General features: G+C 40.1%; 2 protein-coding genes across 3 annotated transcripts in view; both read right to left on the bottom strand.

The window, feature by feature from the left end:
* The window catches only part of hyou1 (hypoxia up-regulated 1), a 20,316-nt gene extending 2,555 nt beyond the window's left edge, over positions 1-17,761 (bottom strand). The window contains exons 1-20 of one of the 2 annotated variants that reach the window (XM_032533034.1): positions 17,503-17,761; positions 16,007-16,082; positions 15,044-15,137; positions 14,804-14,882; positions 14,489-14,643; positions 13,363-13,439; positions 12,689-12,870; positions 11,640-11,755; positions 7,581-7,767; positions 7,234-7,368; positions 4,672-4,754; positions 3,802-3,934; positions 2,682-2,866; positions 1,763-1,901; positions 1,421-1,478; positions 1,194-1,270; positions 986-1,024; positions 803-955; positions 535-701; positions 355-442 (exon numbers count right to left, since the gene is read on the bottom strand). In XM_032533034.1, the coding sequence (XP_032388925.1) occupies positions 355-442; positions 535-701; positions 803-955; positions 986-1,024; positions 1,194-1,270; positions 1,421-1,478; positions 1,763-1,901; positions 2,682-2,866; positions 3,802-3,934; positions 4,672-4,754; positions 7,234-7,368; positions 7,581-7,767; positions 11,640-11,755; positions 12,689-12,870; positions 13,363-13,439; positions 14,489-14,643; positions 14,804-14,882; positions 15,044-15,137; positions 16,007-16,076 (2,217 nt within the window). In that variant the 5' untranslated portion in view covers positions 16,077-16,082; positions 17,503-17,761. Of the gene's footprint in view, positions 1-354; positions 443-534; positions 702-802; positions 1,025-1,193; positions 1,271-1,420; positions 1,479-1,762; positions 1,902-2,681; positions 2,867-3,801; positions 3,935-4,671; positions 4,755-7,233; positions 7,369-7,580; positions 7,768-11,639; positions 11,756-12,688; positions 12,871-13,362; positions 13,440-14,488; positions 14,644-14,803; positions 14,883-15,043; positions 15,138-16,006; positions 16,083-17,502 lie in introns of both variants that reach the window. The other variant, XM_032533033.1, reaches the window with a different exon arrangement.
* An 855-nt stretch (positions 17,762-18,616) lies between these two features.
* The window catches only part of vps11 (VPS11 core subunit of CORVET and HOPS complexes), a 13,991-nt gene continuing 9,141 nt past the window's right edge, over positions 18,617-23,466 (bottom strand). Inside the window, exons 10-16 of the mRNA XM_032533035.1 lie at positions 22,865-23,062; positions 22,564-22,725; positions 21,089-21,222; positions 20,730-20,932; positions 19,798-19,969; positions 19,428-19,650; positions 18,617-19,193 (exon numbers count right to left, since the gene is read on the bottom strand). Coding sequence (XP_032388926.1) covers positions 19,029-19,193; positions 19,428-19,650; positions 19,798-19,969; positions 20,730-20,932; positions 21,089-21,222; positions 22,564-22,725; positions 22,865-23,062 — 1,257 coding nt within the window. The 3' untranslated portion in view covers positions 18,617-19,028. The remainder of the gene's footprint in view (positions 19,194-19,427; positions 19,651-19,797; positions 19,970-20,729; positions 20,933-21,088; positions 21,223-22,563; positions 22,726-22,864; positions 23,063-23,466) is intronic.

Here is a 23,466-nt window from a genome sequence, read left to right as displayed (position 1 = left end):
TCTCTACCAAAATTATGAGGTTAATGATGTTGGACTGCTATTATTTTGAACACAACTGTAGGTACGTGACAACTTAACTTAGACAATGGCCATACAAATAAACACAAAAGCAAACAAAAAGAAGGGACAACAACACAAACATAAAGCAGCCTACTTTCTGATTACACAGGTTGTATCACTACAAGAAAGGATTAAACATCTGTGATTATGTTATGTTGGATTGTATTCCCTTTTAAACTGCACTAGCAACTCCACTTCTTAAAAACACTAACAGATACAAAGCAAAAGATGAAAAAATAAAAATTACTAAAATATATAATAAATAATAAAAAATAAAATGCTATTGTTGCTTACCTGCGTCTCAAAGATAAAAGCCTCCAGGCTGTTAAGTGACTTTTCCCTTTCCTGTTTGGCCAGGTCTCTGTCTGTCAAATCCTGCAACCTGAAGAGATACATAGACTTGTTTTAGCCAATTAAACTGAGAACCAAAAAACACAAAGAGCTAAAAAAGAAGAAAAGAAATTGCAGCTTTACTTCTTCTTAGAAGAAGCGACATCATCTGCAGTGGGGTCGAGGATGTCATTGAGGACGAGTTCCACCGTGATGTCTTCAGTGATCTTGCTCTTTTTCTGAGGTTTTGCCTTCTTCTGCTCATCTTTGTCTGCCTCAACGTTTCCAGATTTCTCCCCATCATTTTCCTCCTTTACCAGCAGAAATAGGGGTACTTTTAATACCAAGTCTGTAAAGGCGAGTCTGTTTGGAATATCAAAAAGTTTCTCAGAGGGATTATGAGGGATCTTACCTTGGCATCAGTCTTGCTGCCTGCCTCCTCTGTGCTCTCACTTTTTCCTTCGCCTGCACTCTTCTCAGCATCATCCTGCTTCTCCTCGTCCTTCTGGGCCTCGTCCTTAACACCCTCGTCCTTCTGGGCCGTGCCCTTTACGTCCTCGTCCTTCTGGGCCGTGTCCTTTTCGTCCTCATCATTGCTGTTCTTTTCAGACTCTGGAGGCACTTCTTCCTCATCCTGTACACCCAAAATCAGGAAACATCGTTAGCTGCAATCTCAGGCCAGGCATGCCAGAGCATCGTCAATTAATTGTGTTTATCAATTTAAGTGTGAAATCTAATTCATAGAGGCCTTACTGTATTTGCTTTATTTATTGTTTCACTGATTGGGACCCAATTACAATTACCTGGACAGGTTCCGTTACATTCGGAGCAGGTTCTGACGATCCTCCTCCAAACAAGGTGGAAATTGTGTTACCCAGTTCTGAAAAAGAGCAAATCGTAAGCTCAGTTAGTCAGTAATCCCCAACTGCATACCTGCAAGTCCCACCTGTATACCACCAGACGGGCAAAGAGAATTTCAGAAAGATTCCGGTAATAGTGGTGAGGTTACAGATATGTTTGCGAAACCTACTAGTTAATGTTGATTCCTCTTCTTTCTCCTCCACAATGGTTTCAAACACAGACTCCACCTGTGGATGACAACAATTAAATATTAACTTGATTTACACAAAATCAAAACTTTCATTCTGTGATTGTTAAAGCAATTTCAATAAAACTAGAAAAGTACACTCAGGGAGCAAGTACAGCCTCAGTTGTCTTGCATTGGTAACTATATAAATAAATGAAGGCAACAATAAACGAGATGAGAAGTTCAGACTTCACATTCTGTTGTAACATGCCACAAAAACTAACATGTGTTGGTTGTAAGTCTCACATACCCGAAGGTAAAAACACTAAAATACTGGTAACTGACCCGATCCAGCAGGAGCACCCCACTGTCATCCATGTTGAAATGGGCTTTGATGCCTTTTGACTCTGCGTCTGTGTGCTTCTGGAAGCTGCTGCCTATTCCAGTCAGTTTGACTGTGGTCAGGTTCAGGGAGCCAAACACACTGCAAAACACCAACAGGGATAGAGGAGAACAGGGCTTACAGTCAAATCCATTTAAAAACTTGGGCTGCACAACATAACGATCTTTTTTTATCATTAATGAGATACTAAATGCGTACTTTCAATAAAGACACTTAGTTTGTTGTGTGTTAGTCACATTATAAAGGGTTTTCTACTGATACAACTATCATTCTTTTTATGTTCAATTCAATTTGTTCAATAAACAATTGAAAATGATTTTCTTTGTTGTCTTTTAATTCAACAAGCAGTTTGTTGTATTTCAGCAGAATGCTGACAGCAGCAGAAGGCAGAACTTTTATACAGTTTTAACACTTTAACATCTGTTTAATTTAAGTAATAATAATAATTTATTTGACAGGGACAGTGTACATTAATCAACATTGCTGTAAATGCACCAGAATTAGCCAAAAGGCTATTTTTCATCCGTTGTCCCTGAGTAATAAGTAATATCGTCATTGCAATGTTCACTAACTTTATCGCATATTTCCCTCATAATAATTTAGCTTTATGGTTCAAATCATGAGGGATAGTGATGGTATGGTATCATACAGCTGAACTTCTTTAAAAGCCTTCAGAGTCAAGTGCTATAAAACATCAAAAACTTTGTAAACTGTAGTTCCTCCTAGTTGGTCCTTAGTTTTATTACCAATCCTCCAGGAATGATATTTATTCATTATTAGTTATTATTTGCTGGAGTGATCCAAGGTGTGTGCTTTTCCATGAGCTCCAGGAAGCAAAGAGTGCCAAAGCAGCTAACCAACCTGAGGTCCTCCTGGCTGAGGAAGCTCAGGTCTCCGTAGTTGATGTAGAACTCAAAGTCATCGTTGTAGCGGTTGAATGTGATGACCTTGCGCTGGGGGTAGGGCGCCATCCTCTGGAAGAGGATACGTTTGATGTGTTTTGGCGTTTTGAGCCCCTCTTCCTCCGTCTCGCGGGTGAACTCCACCTGATGGAATCAGATTACATGTGGTTGGGGTTAACATGGCTTGTATTCTTACATCTGATTTTGCAACTGAATTCATAGCTGAGTGCTGTTATAGGTTGATTTTTTCTTTTTGAGCGAGAACGCTATAACCGGCAGCCGCAAATCAGGCTGCAACCCTATAAGGACAAATGTTAGCGTCCACTCAAAGTGACGCTGAAAAGCTCAGATTATTATAGGTGTCTGACAACATAACGGAAAGGATCCTTAAGACATGACTTTGTTAAAGAGTAAGATCATTTATGTTTAACATGAAACAGCTTAGAAAGCACCATCACCAAACCCACCAGACTCCATGTAAATAAACAGTACTTTTAGCATGTATACAGCCAGCATATTTCACACGTAAATTGAGTTTATTTCAACCAGACTAAAGCGGTGATTGCTGGAGCAGCGGAAAGATGAACCAAGACCGCTTTTAATGGATTTATTTTGTTCTGGTCGACTTTGATTGAAGTGTGTTTTTACGATATTAAAATGACCTTTTTTTTTTGTTGGTTATAGCAATCTTTGACAGCTTCTTGTGAAACAAAAATGATCTTACTTTGTAGGGATCCTTTCCATATTGTTGTCAGACACACTTATAATCTGAGCCTGTCAGTGGCAAAAACAGCAATCGAAGGACTAGCCCAATAATGTTATATTAGCAACTTGTTTTGCCGCTGCCAACAACAGCGATCTTGTTTAATACTGGATTGTGGTTTCCATCAGTCCCTTAGGCACAAAATCATAGGAAAACAGGGTCCAGGTTGAAGAAAAAAAAACAACAAAGTTACTCTTCCCATCCAAGGTTTAATAATGTTAATTTATCAGCAAAGCATTTTGAAAATTCTATATGTAACTTTGAAATATTTAAATGCGTCTCCAGCAGCATGAGGCGTTGAATGACCTGCACTGACCTGAATGGGAAAGACAGCTGCGTCACGGACATGGAAAGGTTTCACCTTGAAGGCCTTGCTGAGGGCAGCAGCCTGGTACACGGCGCCCATGGCGGCCGCCTCGTCAGCGTTGATGTTCTTGCCCAGCTCCTCTCTACGTGCAAATGGACACACACACAGTTACAACCAACCAAACCTGCTCAACTTAAACTCTACTACTACTACTACTACTCCTCTCTCAATCTGAATCAGGTTGGTTGTCGGGTAGGTTTTTACATATAGGGAATTAGCCTTGTGTTTTTATTTAAAGATAGTTTTGGGCATTTTTGGCCTTTATTTTTGACAGGACAGCTGAAGATATGAAAGTGGAGAGAAAGAGGGAATGACATGCAGCAAAGGGCTGCAGGACGGAGTCAAACCCGCGGCGTCAAGGAGTACACCTCTATTTTTGGACGGCCGCTCTACTAACAGCTATCTGGCCGCCCGGCCTTGGTGTTTTGGTGCATAAACAAACTAGAGACAATAAAAGGCAAGTACTGCAAAAGTCAAGAAACATAAATATAGAATAGGAAAATTACAATAAGAATATGAAAAAATATGTGCAATATATCAGTTTCTAAACTGTAGTGCGTAGTTTCCCTATGAGGAATTCGAAGTAATAACAAAACGGTCAGCACGTCCACATGATACAAGCCCTCCGTGACCCCGCACTGCAGTTTAAATGAAAAATGTGCTAAAGTTCACAGTGTGTGTCTATGGGGGAGGGGGTAAGAGGTTGCTGAGTCAGTGACAAAGCAATGTGGAATCAAAGTTAAAGTTGTGGGAGAATGCACTTCTTTGTTTCTTTTTGTGAGAGTCAAAGTTATTCAAATGTCAGTGGTTGACACGTACTTCCCCACAGCTTTGAGCAGCACTTCCTGAACCTTGGGGACACGAGTGGAGCCACCGACTAAAATCACCTGCTCAATTTCATCCTGTTGGCACAAATATAAGAACTCAGATTATCAGCAGTAATACAAACATCCATTCACTTATACGAACTGCTCATTATTTCAAAAAAATATTTTGCCCTACAATAACATTTCATCAATCCACACCTTGGCAAACAATGTTTTGCAAAAATGAGTTTTGCTTTTGTGGGAGCAGGTAACATTAAAAGGAAAAATGCCATAACACATAGGGTATCAATTCAATACTTTTTAGGCACCGACCAAATTGACTCTAAATTATCTAGTATCAAAAAAATGCCTCGCCATTTTACACCCAATTCCAATACCTAAAGAGTACATCTCATCAGAGTGTATACCAAAAACTATAATATACCTGTGATTGGCTGTCTAATAAAAAAAACTCTACACAGAGAGACGACTCACGTAGTAGGAGCTGAAACATAAATAAAAAGATTTGCGCTGTGATGTGTAATGTTGTAAATTTCTTTTTGTTTTATAAAATTAGAATCGAAAAAAGTATCGTTAAGGAATGGGTATTATTGGTATCGGAATTTTTTTAACAATACCCAGCCCTACTAACACAAGTGCAGATTTATGATGTTGCCGGTCCGGTACTGTGTACAAACTTGAAGTGGTTTGATTTTATGCAAACTGGTTGAACTGGCATTTGTCATGACAGGTTCCGGCAAATTCAAAAGTTGATAGCCTACATCAGCAACCTGCGCAGACGGCGTCAGATCTAAATCCAATTTAGCCTATAGCATTAGAACTAAGCACGGTTGGGCAGTAAGGCCATGAAGCGGTCTGGAGCGTCACTGGTTTCTAAATCAAATAGCTTTTCAGTAGCCACTAGTGTCTGACAGGCTATACGCCGTTACTGCCGAGTGGCACCATAGAGGAGGAGATTTTGGATGTAAAGCTGAAAGAAAAAGGCAAGGCAAAGCGTAAGGAAAAAAAAGTCATGAGGCTGAGGTGCATTACCGGCACCATGTGCACTGGAATATTAATGAGAATTAATGGACAAAGCGACGCCGCAGACATCCACGGAATCCAGCGAAATCTATTAGAAGCCCTTTTCCAGTGATGCTTAACAATGTAGATGTGATGTGCGCAACCTGTCTGACAAGACTTGCAAGTCTTCTGGTAGCATCCGCTGTCTCTCCACAAACAAAGCAATCGTTGCTCATATTGATATGGTTTAATTTTGCGTTACATGACCCATTTCTTCTGTAAGGCTGTGCCTGTGTTTGGATCTTTCCTCTTACTCTCCGTGCAGCCCCGCCCCCATTCATTCACGGCTCCCCTGCAACATGGAGAGACAGCGCCGGTCCACATTGACATACGTCTACAGTTTTAATTGTTATTAACACAGTTGTATATGTTAAGCATTAGAGGGAAACTTGTATTTGTACCAGTGTTTCTGCTGGTGACTCTCTGTTACTGGACAATTTGATGTTAGGGAGTGTGGCAAGCCAGTTTAGCCAAGGCCAAAAGGGAAGAAGGCCATATTACAGGTTTTGGCCTTGTGAAGGGCATTCAACAGCAAGGGGGTACCAGCTATAAGACTTTGAGCCACAAAACGTCAGGTCTTAGTTCAGGGAAGCACTTTTAGCACTTTCTATTTAGCTTAAAATGTTTTAGTTTTGCAGCTCAGTGAAGCACTTTAAACATTATTTTCTTTTTAAATATTTTTATACAAAGTATAATTGTGCCTCAAATAAAGACAAGTATTTACCTACACCTTATTCTTGTTTAAAATCATTTACATGAGAGAGATAGATAGATAGATAGATAGATAGATAGATAGATATATGTCAAAGCCTATTTTTTTTAAATGGCTGCATAACGTGAGATACAAGATAATAGAGCCATTTATACATTTATAGTCGTGTTTCTTTAGAAATAAACAACGGACAAAAAAGTGTCTTTAAACGCTTTAGATTAGAGCTATTTGCTGTCAAAGTGACGCCAAAATGAATGGCAGTCAATGGTATGCTAATGGAAGGTGATGGCTTGTTAGCTTAAAAATGGCTATATAGGAGGTACATTTTGCAGATGCTTGCTTCCCCCCTTGCATCAGTCTCATTCTGGGAAGGGTGAGACAAGTGCGACACCTAGTGGTAAAAATCAGTATACTGGTCCTGTCTGGTACACTGCTTTAGGTCAAACCAGGTTTGAAAAGGTTTACACCGGCCAAAGCTAGTGTGATGTAAAATCAGGGCTGTTAGAGTGCACTTTTCAAATGACGAAGACATGTTGTGTCTAGCAGTTCTAATAAAAGTCATGACTGCCTTCAAAAAAATGGTGGGCAACGTACGAATAGCATTTGAATATAGTAGTCTATAGCCCACTGTTGATAGGAGTCTCTTTTCCTATGCTTATCAAGCTGTCTGTATGAGGAGTCTGCACTGCCCTACAGCCGAATGTCATCAAAGTTAAATCTTATCCTGTCATGTGGGACACTTGATACATACATGTGGAGCCAGGTAATGAGAATACTGACCAGCTTCATTTCTGCAGTGGCGAGGGCATCCTGCACCGGGCCAGGCACTCTCTCAAAGAGATCAGCACACAGCTCTTCAAACTCAATCCTGGTCACCTTCGCTTTAAAGTCAATGTCATCCATCAAACCTTCCACCTGAAGAAAACACATTTTCTTTCACTGCGATGGTACTGCATCTGTATCACTGATCCTGTTTCTTATAGAAAAATCGAGACATTGCAACATTTCTAAGATTCAAAAACAGACTTCCATTTTTGTATTTTAAGTAATTTTCCAAGTGCTGCATATGGATTACAGCCAGGGTTTTGGATGGACTAAGGGCTGCATGTTTTGGTCCCTGGACTCACCTGTGCCATGAAGTCAGCGTTGGCACTGAGCACGGTCTTGAGCCTCTGGGCCTCTTTGAGGAGCTTGGCCATGGCTCGGTGGTTCTCCCTCACATCTTTCTTGCTCTTCTTCTGCTCGTTGAATAGTTTGGCCAGGTGGTCCCGAAGTCGCAGGTCCATCTCGAAGCCCCCCAACCCACGGTCAAACCTACAGCCAGAACAAGAGAAGCAGACCTTAGTCTGAGGCCTAAAGTACCATTTTATAATGAGGTCTTTTATAGTTGAATAAACATTTTTACATTTAAAATGGTTTAGTACCATAATAAAATAATCTTATTTATATAAAAAACAAGAACACATAAGACATAAGAATTTCATTTGGATTAGGGATTTTGAATAATCATCTTCAGCGTATTTTAGCACCAAAATAATCCAGTCTTTAAACTTTTTGCAAGCAGTACAGTTAGTTTGTGTATAAACCTTTTTTAAGAGTGTGAACATTTTATTTAAAAGATTTAAACCTTAAAAAAACAACAACAAAAACAACTATTTAATAGCAAGGTCTCTTCTATTCAACGGCTCCCTTTAAAAAGTCTGCGTCCCTGTGCGACAATATCACAATATCATCATGTTCTGTTTAACACTATAATCTTATCTTATAAATAAAATCCAAATAATATCCATAGTGGTATTTACTCTTATGGAGCAAAGAGCAAAGGTTTGGTGAGCAGGCATAAGGAGAATGGACATGCGAGGTGTCAGATCCATGGAAAACTGGTCGGTAATCAAGGATTTAAAATGAACCTGTCACTGGTTCTGATCAACGGGGCTCAGCGCGCAGACAGGGCGCTCCACCAGAAACCTCTCTAAATACACAGTAGGGAGCAGATTCTGGAGATGTTTATATCATCCAAGTTCTGATAGTGAGTTAGTTAAATTCCGAATGGAAGTGTCAAAATAAACAATCGTCAATCATCCCTGCAATTGACGATCTGTTCCCCAATCGGACCAGTGTACACTCAAGTCATTCATAAAAACTGCCTATTCCACTTGATGTCAATGGCTCTTCCTCTTTCTGTTGTTCTTATTGTATTCTTTATTATTTTTTTTTAAATGTCTCTTGCATCCCTGTACGGTGTCCTTGAGTGCCGAGAAAGGGGCCTTTAAAGAAAATGTAGTATTATTCTACGGGAACCTGACAGGGACAAAAGTTTACCCTATAATGCCAAGAAATAAAAAAAAATCATGAGAATCTCTTTTCCTTACAGATTACATATTTTTACACGTTTCCACTCTGGGACTAAAACAGAGCTTCTAACACACCGAGATAGTCACAAACAGGCAAATGGTGATTATAGCTGCACATGATTTCTATGATTTTTCTTATGTTTCTACACTCTCCATCACTGCAGCAAAGGATAACAAAGGACAACTTTGTGAGTATAACATATTTAGACTGAATGAGAAAATTGAAAATAAAATGTATACCCGTAATCGTCTTTTACAGAGAAAAATACCCCACATACTGTTAATCATCTCAGTAAATTATATACATGCATATTTCAAATCAGATGGACCTTATCAGCGGTTAACTTCTTTGAGGCTTTTCCCCCTACAGACTGCACACTCTACACTCTGCTTTGGCAAGAGAAAAAGCTAGACTTGGAACAGTCTTTAAGTGTTTCACATTCTAGTTGTGCTATTATACTGAATACATTTCAGAGGCCTCATAATACTATATCATCACGACACTTATGATATTGAGATTTTAAACATATTGCAAATGTATTACCTTTTTTTCCCCAAACTTTAAACTTTGTTCCTAACTATGTCCCCAAAAAGAAACTGTCTGTTTATCTAAAAAGATACATGTCTCTGTTTGTTCATATCACTTCAATTTTATTGCTGCAAAATGAGATTGTCAAGCAGACAAACTGACCTGAACACATATATAATAATAGCTCCATACTAGGCATCGGTCTATCAATACAGTATTTACACGGAAAATATTGCGATACTATGCTGTATCGATTTTTTCCCCCACCCCTACATTTCATTTGAATATCCCAAAGGTATCACCGTTTCATTTCATGACATAAACTACTCCTCCCATGGCTATGATATGCGATTATAATTAACAACTAAGAACCTCTTGCCCATTAACAAGCTCTGAGCTGGAGATAAAAACGGAGTGCACCGATGTATGTTATGACCACTGATGCTAAGCTCAGTGTAACCTAAAGAGAGTCAGACTAGCTTGACGCAGACTGGAATGTGTGGATGTTAAATTTTCAGCTGGGAGGCAACCTGTCAGCTTCTTCTAATGTCAGCGACCTACACTGAAGCTGGAGATGGATATCTGGCCATGTGTGTGCGGTCTGCGTCTTCCGGTGTACTGAGTTTCAGACCGGATGAGGAGAGCCAAGACTAAAATAAAAGAAATCTACCAAAGTCTTGTGACATAGATTAGTCTTCAGAGATTAATATAATATGTGTGTGGCTTGGATTAAAATCTTACTTGACTTAATTTCAGAATGACTGCCCCTAAACATGTGAAAAGTGAGTAAATGTCTCCAAAAGCCAGAATGAAACGCCCACTGGTTACGTTGACAACTGAGCCTCTGTCTGTATTCCAGACGCAGATACAGTACCACCCTGTACTGCGTTGACAATAAGACTTACAACACACAGACACACCTTTGGGAACCCCATTTTTGCAAAAGTCATTTCATGTTTCCAAGTCACATCAGCCAACTGAAGCACGGTGTGGGAATGTGAAATACACTCTTCCTTTGTTTACTAAAATGCATTTTGAAAACTTTACATTTGATATCAATAACAAAAAACCCTTACCAATTCAATAAGCATGAAATGAAGTGAAATGCACGATCAATAAATAGTTACGTATGAAATTCAATTTAATATATGAAAGGAGTTTTAATAATTATAAAAGGTTACTTTATTACACTAACAAGTATACTGCAATTCATTTACACTTTTTTTAAGTCTCAAATATAATTTTTTGCTATTGGTCAGACAACTTTTTCTCTCTCAAATATTTTTTTTTTTCCTCTCAGATCATTTAATTTCTTCCATGTAATAAAGAAACAAATCTAGCTCCATAACACCCCCCCCCAATCACATGCCCCTCCTACATAACTTTATTGTGTAGTAGTCTATGTATATACATTAGTTGAAACTATGTTTTGGGCATTTTAGATATATATATATAGGCATAATATATATATATATAATATAATAATATAGATAATATTATATATATTATTATATATATATAAATATATATATAATATGTGACAGCTGAAGACATAAAAGTGGGGGGGGGGGGAACGACATGCAGCAACGGGCCGCAGATTGAAGTTGAACCTGCGGCCGCTGCGTCAAGAAAGTAAACATCTACAGGATATTACTAACTGAGCTACATAGGCACCCATCAAAACTATTTATTAATGTTTTATTGCAGCAGATGTTATTTAATATTGAACATGTTTATCCGTATCTTGAAAAAGGTTTTAGATGGCAATAATACTTACTATCGTATTAACAGTTAATACCAACGGACAGAAGACATGAAACTGATATCTTTAATCTGCATCCCCATGTTGAGCCATGTCAGACTGGTTTGAGACAGGCCGGGCTTTCTGCACCATTAGACTAGGGCTGGGTGATATATCGATGTTATATCAACATCAATTATTGAGGCTCGATATCGTCTTACATTTTGGAAATTGTAAAATGGCATAAGTGGAGTCCTTTCCTGGTTTTAAAGAATGCGTTACAGTAAAGCGATGTCATTTTTTTGAAGTTAGACCGTTTTAGCTGTTCTGTTATTCACCTTTACCATCTTAGTCATTATATCCACATTATTATTGATTATTTATCACAAATGTCAATGTGAAGATATTTTGTGAAAGCACCAGTCAACCAGACACTATCAATGCAATATAAATAAATCGATACATCAAATGGTATTGTGATATTTGATTTTCTCCATATCGCCCGGCCTTACATTAGACCCAGTCAACACTGTGCTGGGAGGAGCATTCTCAGTGGACTCACCCGACGCCTCGGATCTGTAGCTGGGGCTGGATGCCGGACTCCTTGGTTTTGACCGTCTGATAGGTGACGATAGTGGCAGTTGTGCTGCCCGAGCCCATGTCATAAAACATCACGTTCTGAAAGGGAACAAGATCGGACTTTCAGCAATCTGTAGTCTCTTTGTTATCCTACACAGTAACAGAGGGTAGGATATATTTTAGGATAAAGCTCTCAGTCTTTGATGATGTATACGTTTTATCAAACAAATCTCTTTATGAGGAGCAAAACCAACGTGTTCCTCTGTCTCTTAATACATTCTCACTTCCTTACTCTGTCTGTGCCATTCAACTCCAAGCCCATTAGCCTCTATTTAAAGATGTAAATCTTTACAAATGACTCACAAATATATAGTTTATATTCTTTTTTTTTCTCTCTTTTTTTTAAACTCAGTCATTTCACAGTCAGTTTTTAATAGCTGGGTCTCAATTCAGAAAATGTCACGATTTGTTATCGATTTCAATTCAACAACGATTTTCAATTTAAAAAAACTATTCACAGTATGTAAATGTAGTTACTTTTCCCATCTATGTAGGTAGGTAGGAATATTCATTTACATATTATTCAAGTGGATTTTCACATCATGTTATGATGTATGTGTATGTTGTGTGTGATGAGCTACTGGGACCTCAAATTTTCCCTTGGGGATCAATAAAGTACCTATCTAGTGATTGCAGGAGACACAGAATAAAAAAAAAAAAAGTTTGAAAAACAAAATTGTTTTTTTATAAACATGAATTGTGTCAAAATAAACTCCAGTGTTCATGGTAATTATGGAACATGTCAGCCAATGCAACAGTGTGGCTCACTGATGAGTTTTTACAGTTTTACGACACCTATGGAGCTCAACGGCACCAAAGAAGAAGATATGTCAGACTTTGATACGCACAATACTGGTAGATACATTCACAGCTGGTTTGATGTTTTCAAGGGATTAGTTAGTAATAAGAAAACTATGGATTATCACCAGAGGCATTCTTGACGTGTGTTTGCGAGTAATGCTGAATGAGCACCTTAACTGTGTTGTCGATATCTTTCCTCCTGAAGACGCCATAGTTCAGGGCCACGGCGGTGTTGTCGTTGATGAGTTGAAGGACCTTTAGACCGGCCATCTGTGCAGCCTGCAGGACTGCCCTGCGCTCTGCCTGGTTGAAAAAGGCTGGGACGGTGATCACTGCATCTTTTATTGGTTGCTCTGGGAGAGATTAGGACGAGGAAGAAAAAAATATGATGCACATTAGGGTCGCACGGTAAGAAAATATGCAATAAAGTTGTTGAATATCGCACTATTACCTCCAATAAACAAATCAAATTAAAGTGTAATCAGTTCTGCATTTCTGCTGCTGTCTGTATTCTGCTTTAATATAACAAACTGCTTGTTGAATTTAAAACAAATTCATCATTCATCATTTTTTAAACAAATTGAACAATGTATTACACATAAAAAAGGCACCACTACCAAAAAATGACAGTTACATTATAAAATGCAGTTTCCTAGTGATATTTTCTTACAACTAACACAAAAAAACCAGAGTTTTTCGCAAAGTGTTGCAGCCTTTAGCGATGGGTTTATTGCGGCAGCTGATATTGCGATGACGATAGATAAGAAAAGACTATCTAGTGCAGCCCTACTTCACATATTCAAAACATGTCACATAGATGCATCTTCTTACACAATCAAACTGACCTGCAAAGTCCTGAGCCAGCACACGGGAATAGTTGAGCACCATGCCGAGGAGCTCCTCCGGCGTGTACTGCATCTCTCTGCCACAAACAAAAAGCAGAAATCCCGATCAGATGCCCCGTTCTAAACCAGGGTTATTGTTCTTTTTTAATCATCTATTGAAATTGCTTTTGCAGGTGGTACTTTGGTATTGATGTTTCTATGACAACTGCTATTGTACCCCTAAAGCAGCCAACACATGACAGGCAGCAAAGCCACTTTGCGCCAGGCGTTCCATTGCTTTCCTATGAGGAGGGCGGTGGCGCCCAACTATGCGCTGCACCACTACCCCTGGCATCACGCACCCCTTGGATTTGCTGCACTCAAATTTTCAATTTTGACCTAGTTGCCGCTGACCTTTCGAAAGCGCAACCACTGAGATAACAGCATGCCGTTACCTAGCAACGGGAAATAGCTTCCTTGCCACTTTTGATGACAAATACCTGAGCTGCACTCTGCGCCTTTTTTTAGCGGTGCACAAAGGGCAAATCGCTTATCATGTGTAGGCGGCTTAGGGATAGCTACAGGTGCTCATCGTCCCATTATTAGAAAAGATATACATGTAGAGACTAAATGATACATAGACCACCCTTATGATTTGGGAGTAGGACTGGGCATTCCAATAAGGAACCGTTCAAAAGATTTCGATTTTGATGGAATTGTTTGGAACATTCGGTTCAGAAGACGAGCCTCGGTTCCAAATTGACACGCTCAAGTTTTGGTTTCCGAAACTGACGCTCTACTTTCAGGAGCTTGTTGTGTGGCAGCCATGAAGCACAGTAAGCGGAACTCTAAAGTCATGATTTATTTCACGTTAAAGCCCGGTCAAACTGCAAATCACGATTGAATCAAAATAATTTTCCTTGTATCTTGGAATTAATCACGTGACCGGTTTCAACTCCACCCCTCAAAGAATTGGAATCAGTAAGAACTGCAATCAAAAGGAAGAATCGGAATTGGAATCAGAATGGTTCATCAAAACGATTTGTATTCAGATCAATACGGTAATAGATGAATGATTTCATATAACATTTATCATATGACGAGAAACAGAATAAATAAAGCATGGAGGGGGGTTAAAAAGACTCACTCTGAGTTTTTAAAGAACACTGTGCCTCTCACTGGGTCCTCCAGCAGCTGGTGCTCAGGGAAACGTTTCTTGTAGAGCTCCACCTGGAGGTTATCATGCTTTTTGCCCAGGAGGCTTTGGAGGTGTCTGTAAACTGTTTTGGGGTTCTTCACAGACTGAAATGTACACACATTTTAACGATTATTGGCACTCAAGGAAAATATCAAAATCATTTTTAGGTAAATTTGTGAATAATGCATTGACAGTGCAAACATTTATCCTGACATTAGGCTGATATTCTGTCAAACTCCATTAAGCACATTGGAAGAGTCATACCCATCCTAGTGCATTGTCTCCCAAAAGTCTTTCATTCTCCTTGAGACATACAGCCGTGGGTGTTTTCCTCCTCGACTCCCTGAAGAAAACAGTAGTGTTCAACGTTGAAATGTCATTTCATGCTGTATTCATTTCACTGGCTTTTGTACTTTGCTTGTCCATTAATTAAACGTGCACTTAAGGGAATAGAAAACTTGGCGTGGGCATGCCAGGTGTTCCACGACCGTGACAAAAACTCACTTGTTGAGAACAATCTCCATCGGCACACCAGGCTTCACTATCGCCGTTTTCATCCACTCACTGCCCAGGTCAACGGACATGACAGCTACAGTCACTGCAAACACAGAGACAGGTGTTACATAAACAGGGTTTCTGCGGGTTTCACTAAGTCAAATTTAAGACCATAAATAATCAAATTTAAAAGCTAATGTATATGACAACCAAAACAGAGTCAGAGTCCGAAAACATCATCTGAAAAAATTCCCCAATTTCCGTATTGGCATTATAGGACTGGTGTCTAGATCGGCTGCAATTTAAGTTGCATGTTGGTCTCATTTGTAGTTGTATTACTGTGAATTATATTTGGACTACTGACAGAAAGAACTAAAACACCATAGAATAAAAAAGTATAACATTCTAAAGCGCAGCGGAAACATTTCAAGGAGCATTAGAGGTAGCGTTACATTGACGTAGGAAAAGTAAGACCTGTTTAAAAATAATTCAAGACCTAGAACACAATACTTTAAGCAAATTTAAGACTTTTGATTTTGAAATTTTAGACTAGATCTTTAGACTTTCTAAGACCCCGCAGAAACCCCAATAAAGACAGCAGGGTAGACAGGTAAAACCAAAGACCCTGAGGTAAAGAGAAGTTGCATTGCTAATCTAGATGATCTATTTCCAAACACTGATCAATAATCGCCGTTAGTCTCAGTGCTGTAAACCAGGTTCAATCTCTTTTGGTTGGCAGCACTGCTCAACGCCATGATCAGGAGTTAGCAATTTGCAATTTTGCATAGCTCTTTGAGTAGTTCACTGTACATTTGTCTTTTGAATGTTTTAATCCGGTGCTTGTGTTGTGTCTCTGTTTTAACTCTTGCAGCGATTTCTCTTTGTCCAAAACAAATTTCTCCCTGGGGAGACTAATAAAGATACTTTGACTTTGGAAAAAACATGTCTGTGTATGTGGATGGATTATATTACCTGTGCGAGAAGGCAACATTGCCAGAACAAGGCAGAAAGGAATAGCAAGCACCAGCGTCCTCCCCCCCATTATGAGCTGTAAAGAGAAAACAATAACATAAAATTCAACAGAGGATTTGCAGAGGTGTTTAACGGTCCTAACTTTGTCCATATTTTCCATGTGTGGTAAAACCTCTAAGCTTTGAACGTCATCACATCAACACAGAACTTCTGTAGACGTGCTTTTTGTCCGGTGTTGTTGCCGGTCCTTTTTATTCTATTCTAGGAGCGGCTGCGGCTCAGTGGTAGAGCGGTTGCCTACCAATCGGAAAGTTGGTGGTTCAATCCCCGCCCCTGCAGTCATTGTCGAAGTGTCCTTGGGCAAGACACTGAACCCCGAGTTGCCCCCGGTGCTGTGCATCGGAGTGTGAATGTGTGTGAGTGTTTATCTGATGAGCAGGTGGCACCTTGTACGGCAGCCCCGGCCACAGTGTATGAATGTGTGTGAATGGTGAATGATTCCTGTAGATGTAAAAGCGCTATATAAATTCAGCACATTGACATTTATTCCTTATGTGGAAGCAGGTGCAACGCAATGAGGAACAAGAACTTGAAAAGCCAAACCTGGTCTTTTTGCCAACTTCACAGGGCTTTTCCACGTGAAGAAACCAAGATAGTCACATCATACTCTGTCTTTTTGATAAATGTCCAATCACTGCTTATGTTTCCTCATGGTCCACTGCCTGACCACTGCCAATTAGTGCCACGGCCTTTGTCCAAGGATAAGCAAAGCAGATAACGCACCTGATCACACATACAAACGTATATAGGTGTTGGCAATGCCAAACACGTGGCATTACAATCATTGTCAAGCTTTGATGTGGGTTAAAAGTTCAATATCTACAGAAAACTACTCTGAACTCAATGGGAAATAAGAGTTTAATAGAAATATGGGAGTATATGGGGGGTTTTCAATTATGCAAACGCATACTGTAGTAAGAGATTAGCATTCAGATTGAGTAACGTTAACTTTATATTGTGTTTAAGAAAGAGAAAATCAGGCAATTTGCGTAGTAATACCTCAAAATGTTAGCCCCTGGTGAGGCAGTGACGCATTAATGCAAAATGGATGCACAACTCAAACCCACATTATTTGAAGAAAACGAAAAAATTAAAGTCTAGTCTTTTAGCATTTGGAGATTGGCTTAACGTTAACTTGGATGAACTGGCTAACGTCAGTTGCAGGGAAAGTGGCTGATATGTATTAGCTAACGTTATACAGCCAAGTTGGATACAACAATTATTGTTTAGCGTTACATCATTAACGTTAACAATTAAACAACTGGACAACGTGGGCCATCTTTGCACCCTTCCTATTAAAAAAGGCTTCACTATTAAGCTGGACGAAACAGCTCTAACACAAGTTGACAGCTAACGTTCCTATTAGCTAGCTCGCTGTCTGACAACCGTCAGTATAAAAGCATGATTGACACACTGTGCTGATAGCATGAAATTACCTTTCCTCAGCCGGCACAAATGCTAGTGTCGGTTGGGCTTCTCGGGCCGGGTTCTGAGATTAGTTTTGCTAGTCCTGCTTGATTCAGAGCCTCTTCGTTGACACGTTTTTTCGTTTTTAGTTCCCCTTATCACCGGCGGCTCGCTCTCAGCAGTTGGGCCCGGAACGCGGCGTCACCTCATTGGATCCACTGAAGCCGCTGCTTGGAGAAAAACGGATGCCAAGCTAACAAGAACCACAAATACTGTTTCCGGTTGGCATTTAAGTGCAAAAGACATGGTAGCCTAACAGACATGTATAGCAACCGACTCTAATAGTTATTTTTGATTGGATACCAAATTGAAAATGAATAATCTTGTTAATAACACATTTAAATGGGCATCTAGGTAACCCTAATGCTGGAGCTGCTGCCCCCGCCAACCCAACCCAGATAAGCGTTTGAACTGAGTGAGTGAAGTAACTATTTAACGAATTATGTAATGAATTTAAAAATAATAATTTGCTGTTAACGTCGTTCTCAAAGTAAAGTTTTATTGAATCGGCCCAACTGATAGCATTACCTGGTTAAACAAACTCAAGGTTAACGTGTCATGTGCGTTAGCTGTCTGTTGCTGGAGAACGTGTTATTAAAGCGCTACGCTAGTGTTCGCTAATAGGACTAGCGGACACAATTTATGTGCTCTTGTTTTGAAAGGAAGACATCTTTGCCTCCGGTAATAAACTCCGCCTATTTGACGCCCGGTGAAACATCCGGCAATGCTCCTGTACCCGCCCACCTCACTCCACGCACTGCCCTGTGATTGGTCCACGTGAGGTGAGTGACGTCGGAATACTTCTGGCTACAGTCAATTGGTCCACGTCCAGACAGTGGGCGTAAACCGACTGATGACACTTCAGGTAAAGTCTGAGCAAACCACATGGCTCCCTAAAATTATTTGATTTAGTTAATTTTATATTTTCTCACTTTTATTTATTTTTTAACTGAAGATCATTTTTATGAATGCAAGTGACAGATGACAAATAGCCTGTCTTCAAGCTGTATGTAAATATAAAATTAGTGTTGTAAATAATCCACTTTACAAACTGCAAAACCCATAAAGCCCCGAGACAAAGTGCACTTAATAATTACTTTATTCACAATTTTAATCCTCAAGTTAGAGTGAAAGACTTCGAATAATTCTATTAATAACAGACGTTTTAACTTTTTGAGTTTTATGTGCAAGATTCCTGGTACAAGCAAACACATCGAAGTAAAATTCGCCAAGGTGTAATTCAGCAAGGTTTGAAGACTCAGTATACATGTTTTTAACTAAAGTACATTTATACAGTCCCCAGTGAATCAAGACTAGGAACACAATTATGCAAATAGGTCCATCACAGGAAATAAAAGCAGGCAGCTGCATTTGCTGCTAAATAAAGGGGCATCCCGTGCAGCAAAGCAAGTGGTGGAGAGCCTGTGCTGAAGTGAAGCTGGACACTAAGTGCCTGCTAAGGTAGGATTCAGACCATAATCACAAGCTGGGGTTTTTAACAGTTTCTCTTGGTGTGGATGAGAAGGTCTCTTTGCAGGTTGACTTCCAGATTCCCAACGGTTTTGCTGCCAGGTGGGTCGGTGACCAGAGTCAGTTTGTTAAACACTCCTCGACCAAAATAGTCAGCCACGACAGAGAAACCATCATTAGAGCTGCGTAACTGAAAACCATAGAACAGACACAAGAACTTGCATTAACTCAAACGTTCCTGCCCTGCTCTGCAGTCAACTGTTACAATCCCCCCAAAGTCTAACCTAATGAGTAAAGCAGGTTATTAGATTAGATCAAAGCAGATAAGGAAAATCATACTGAATGAAAGGAAGTGAATGACCAAACACACAATTCCTAATGTTTTTGGTTAAAATCCTTCTAGTCAAAGCTCAGGTATTGTTACCTGTCTGTTGAAGTGGTCATGCAGGTCACGTTTCTGGTCCTGGGCACGCAGCATGTCCATAACCTTACGGTTCTCGGGAGTGCAGGTCGGGCACTCCGCCTCGCTCTCGGCGTAGCTTTCAAAGCAGTGTTGGTGGAAGGAGTGGCTGCACAGGAAATGAACAGACGGCAGCTCCAGAGGGCTGTTGCACATGTTACACTTGGTCTTCTGGAATATCTTAGCACTGGGTAGAAAAAGAAGGGTTACGATTTACAGCCATATAAGGAAAACAGAATTGCAGTAAGGAACTGGTGTTTATCAATGAAAAACAAGACTGGTGAATGACAAATGTATCCTGACTGTCCAAAATGCCATCGTTCATGCAACCCACCTTGTTTTGAGTTCCTGGATCTCAGAGCGGAGGTGAGCCGTTTCTTCACGGTACTGGCGGATTTTGAGTTCGTCGTCCTCTATCTGCTGGCTCTCCCTCTGCAGCTTATTGATGAGGTAGTCCTTGATGACGGAGAGGGTGGCTGTCGAGTTGTGAGCCAGTGTTTGCACCACTACGGCAGCATATAAAAAACACAAATTTAATGCGGTGCTTCTTTTCAAACAACATTGAGATATACTAGAGATCTCATTAAAACGTGACAATATTTCTCATTGAGGTGAAAAGTATTCCTGCAATATCAGAACACAAGTGCAGAGCTGCAGCCAGCATGACAGAGTCTGGCTTTGACCTCACAACTAGCATAGACGATCCCCCGCCCGTTCTCCAAAGTTGACTTTTGCAGTGCGACAGCGGAGATGCAGTTAGAAAAAAAGTTGCCAGTAAAACCCAGCGTTAGAAGCTCCTGGAAGTACGGCGGCGGGTCCAAAACAGAAAACTTAGTTAGTTACTTAACTTTGGAACCGATGATCGGATTCTAAACCAAATTTTCTTAACGATTTTCAGTAAAAAAAAAACAATGCCGCAATGAATGGAATGCAAAGGAGAAAAGAGCATCTGTCGCCACAAAATTATCTGTTGAGCGTTTGATAGTTGTTTATTTGTGCTTAAGAATGTGATAATTGTAAAATAATTGATTTTTTTTACTGCAGGAGATATAGTTAATGGCCTCAACTCCTGCTAGAAAACCTGGACATATGTCTAAAAAAGAACATGACCATATCTTAGGTTGAGCAATGGATCATGTTTCATTATTGATAGAGTAGTGCTTTGATTATGGTTTGCACTTTAAAAAAGGTCATACAAACTGATTCCCAGAAAAGTACCTGAGCTTTTCAGCATGCAGGTATGAAGTAAAATGTCCACTAGCTTACCAAGTAATGGAGGCATCAGGTTGTTTTGGTCAATGTGATGTAGGACCTCACTGATGTAGGTCTTGCAGTCCTCTTCTTTTCTGGCAAAGTATCCCAACGCCTGCTCCCAAAGGCAACCCTCCTGATCCCCATAGCGCTTGCAGGCCTCTACCACTTTTCCATACTCCTCATTTTGCATGTGGTAGTGCATAATCTGTTGGTACCTGCACACAGATCGTATCCAATTTATCTATAGTCCTGACATGGACACACACACACAGACGGCCAGACAGACCCATACAGAGAGAGAGAGACACAGACACACACACAGTTATGATCTGCTTTATACATATTCATGCTGTTCAGTCACTCTCACTTACAGTTTGCCCTTCTCATAAAGGTAGAGGACGCCTTCTTTGAAGTTGTGCATCTGGCAGAGGACCAGGGCCTTATCAAACACGGTGTTGTCGCTCCTCAACAGGGACACAGCTTCCCCTTGCAGGACCTTTTTTCTCTGCCAAACATATGCATTAGAAAAAATTATTATTACCGTGTTAAGCAAAATTTCTGCAAAGCCTTCTAAGGGCGATTTAAAACCTATAGTTTGGGAAGACTGCTATTCAAGCGTGAAGTTACAAAGTGAATGGCAGGAGACAGGAGAGGAATTTCTGGCTGTCTGGAAGATGTCAGCCAAATCCTCGGTAATACAATGTGACACCTGAAGCATAAGGAGTTTATCTGCAAAACAACATCTAAGAGAAGACACATAGCAGTGTGTCGATTCTGAGATATAACGCTAAATGAGGTGGCTGTGGCTCAGTGGTAGAGTGGTCGCCTGTCATTCGGAAGGTTGGTGGTTCCATGTCAAAGTGTCCTTGGGCAAGACACTGAACCCAGAGTTTCCCCTGATGATGCGCCATCGGAGTGTAAATGTGTGTGAGTGTGTATCTGATGAGCAGGTTGCACCTTGTACAGCAGCCTCGGCCACAGTGTATGAATGTGTGTGAATGGTTCCTGTACTATGTAAAACAGCTTTGAGTAGTCGTTAAGACTAGAAAAACGCTATATAAGAACAGTCTGTTTACATTTAACAGACACAGCTGGGGCCACCTAACATTTTTATCTGCACTTAGTGTTAAGTGTTGCTACCAAAGCTAGCTAGTTAACATTATCAATCTGCCACTGTGCCAAAACTCTTCAGAAATCGCTTCACCCCTCATCCAAAGGGATATAGAGAATATCAAGTATACATGTTAGCTAGTTGTAAATATACTGTATGCTTCAGGGATGTAGTTTCAGCTGTTTGGTCTTGACTGGCTCAACCCCTCAAAGTCTTGGTCTTGGCTCGGTCTCGACACAATTTGGTCTTGTTAATGACTTGGTCTCGGATTAGGTGGTCTTGACTACAACACTGGTTACACGGTGAAAACAGTTGCTTGTCTATTGGACAAAATATCTTAGTGAAACTCGCCGACACTTCCTGCTCTCAGAAATAATGGAGCAACACCAAATTTATAATTTCCTGGTTCTGCTTTAGTGTTTCTAATATTTTAGAAAAAGACGAACAATATGAGAAGCTGATAGACAGCGAGGCAAGGAGAGAGATGATGATGTGTTGTCACACAGACAACCAATAACAGTTGGTCATAATAGGTTATGGATTTGAATGTCAAATCATAAATCAACCAACCGGACTATCCGATGAAACACTCCAGGGTTAAAACAGACCAAATTGGTCAGGTGTGAAAGCACCCTTTAGCTCTGGAACAACATAACAGCAATCTCTATGTGCAGCAAACTGTATTATAAATGTATAATGCAGGATTAACGGCTAGTTTGTGTGTTTTGGACTGACCGCAGGGTCCTGTTCGTGTGCCCAGTCTTGTAGCCGGAGCTCCAGCAGTGTGTCGTACACACCCTGTGGAGAACGGGGGTCCACCTTGATCATGTGCTCCAGGAAGGCTTTCAGCTCGCGGGGGTTGTTGGCAAAAATTGGGATGAATTCCTCGGAGTTAGCCTTATACCAAAACAAAGATGCACAGTCATTAATAAGAACATTTCTGACATTATACTACTCTGAACCTTTTCGGACCACAGGGATATTCCAGCATCACATGAAACTGACAGGAGTTAGACTTAAACAAAAGCAGACTGACCTTGTTGACCAGACCGCTACCCAGGCTGTCTTTCTCAGCTGTGTCTCCACTGGGTTGGTAGTTGGTGCATAAACCCTTCAGGAGCAACGTGGTACCTTCAGGTACATGGTGCATCAGCGTTTTTCCGTAACGCTTCATGTTGCTCTCAGCTTGTTCAAAAGGCAGACGTCCAATGTAACGCAGCCCTTCCTGATAGTTCTGGGTTTTGGAGAGGAAACATAGAAAAGACACAGAACATGGGACATTGCTGGTTTTAAATATGCACCGGGAAGCACAAAGCCATGTTTCTATCCAAACATTTTAAATAAGGTCAAATAAAGTGCATTTTCCACTTAAAAAAGCTGGAGGGAAGCAACAAAATTAGACAAAACTTCCCAATATCACTGAAAAGGTTTTTCTACTTTTGTAGATGAAGAGTTAATGCATTAACAAATAGGCAATGGAAACGGGTTTGTTAAATAAATGATGTAGCAAATATTGCACGAAGAATCAGCTGTTTGGTGCGATTATATTGCTAACCCTAACCATTAAAATAATGTATTAATGGTTAGATTTATAATATTAATATAAATTAAAATATACTAGGTTTAAACATGCTGAAT

This window comes from Etheostoma spectabile, chromosome 13, assembly GCF_008692095.1.
Source record: "Etheostoma spectabile isolate EspeVRDwgs_2016 chromosome 13, UIUC_Espe_1.0, whole genome shotgun sequence".
In the NCBI taxonomy this organism is placed as follows: Eukaryota; Metazoa; Chordata; class Actinopteri; order Perciformes; family Percidae; genus Etheostoma; species Etheostoma spectabile.
Note: the sequence above shows the minus strand (reverse complement) of the source record. Positions and strands in the feature narration are given on the sequence as shown.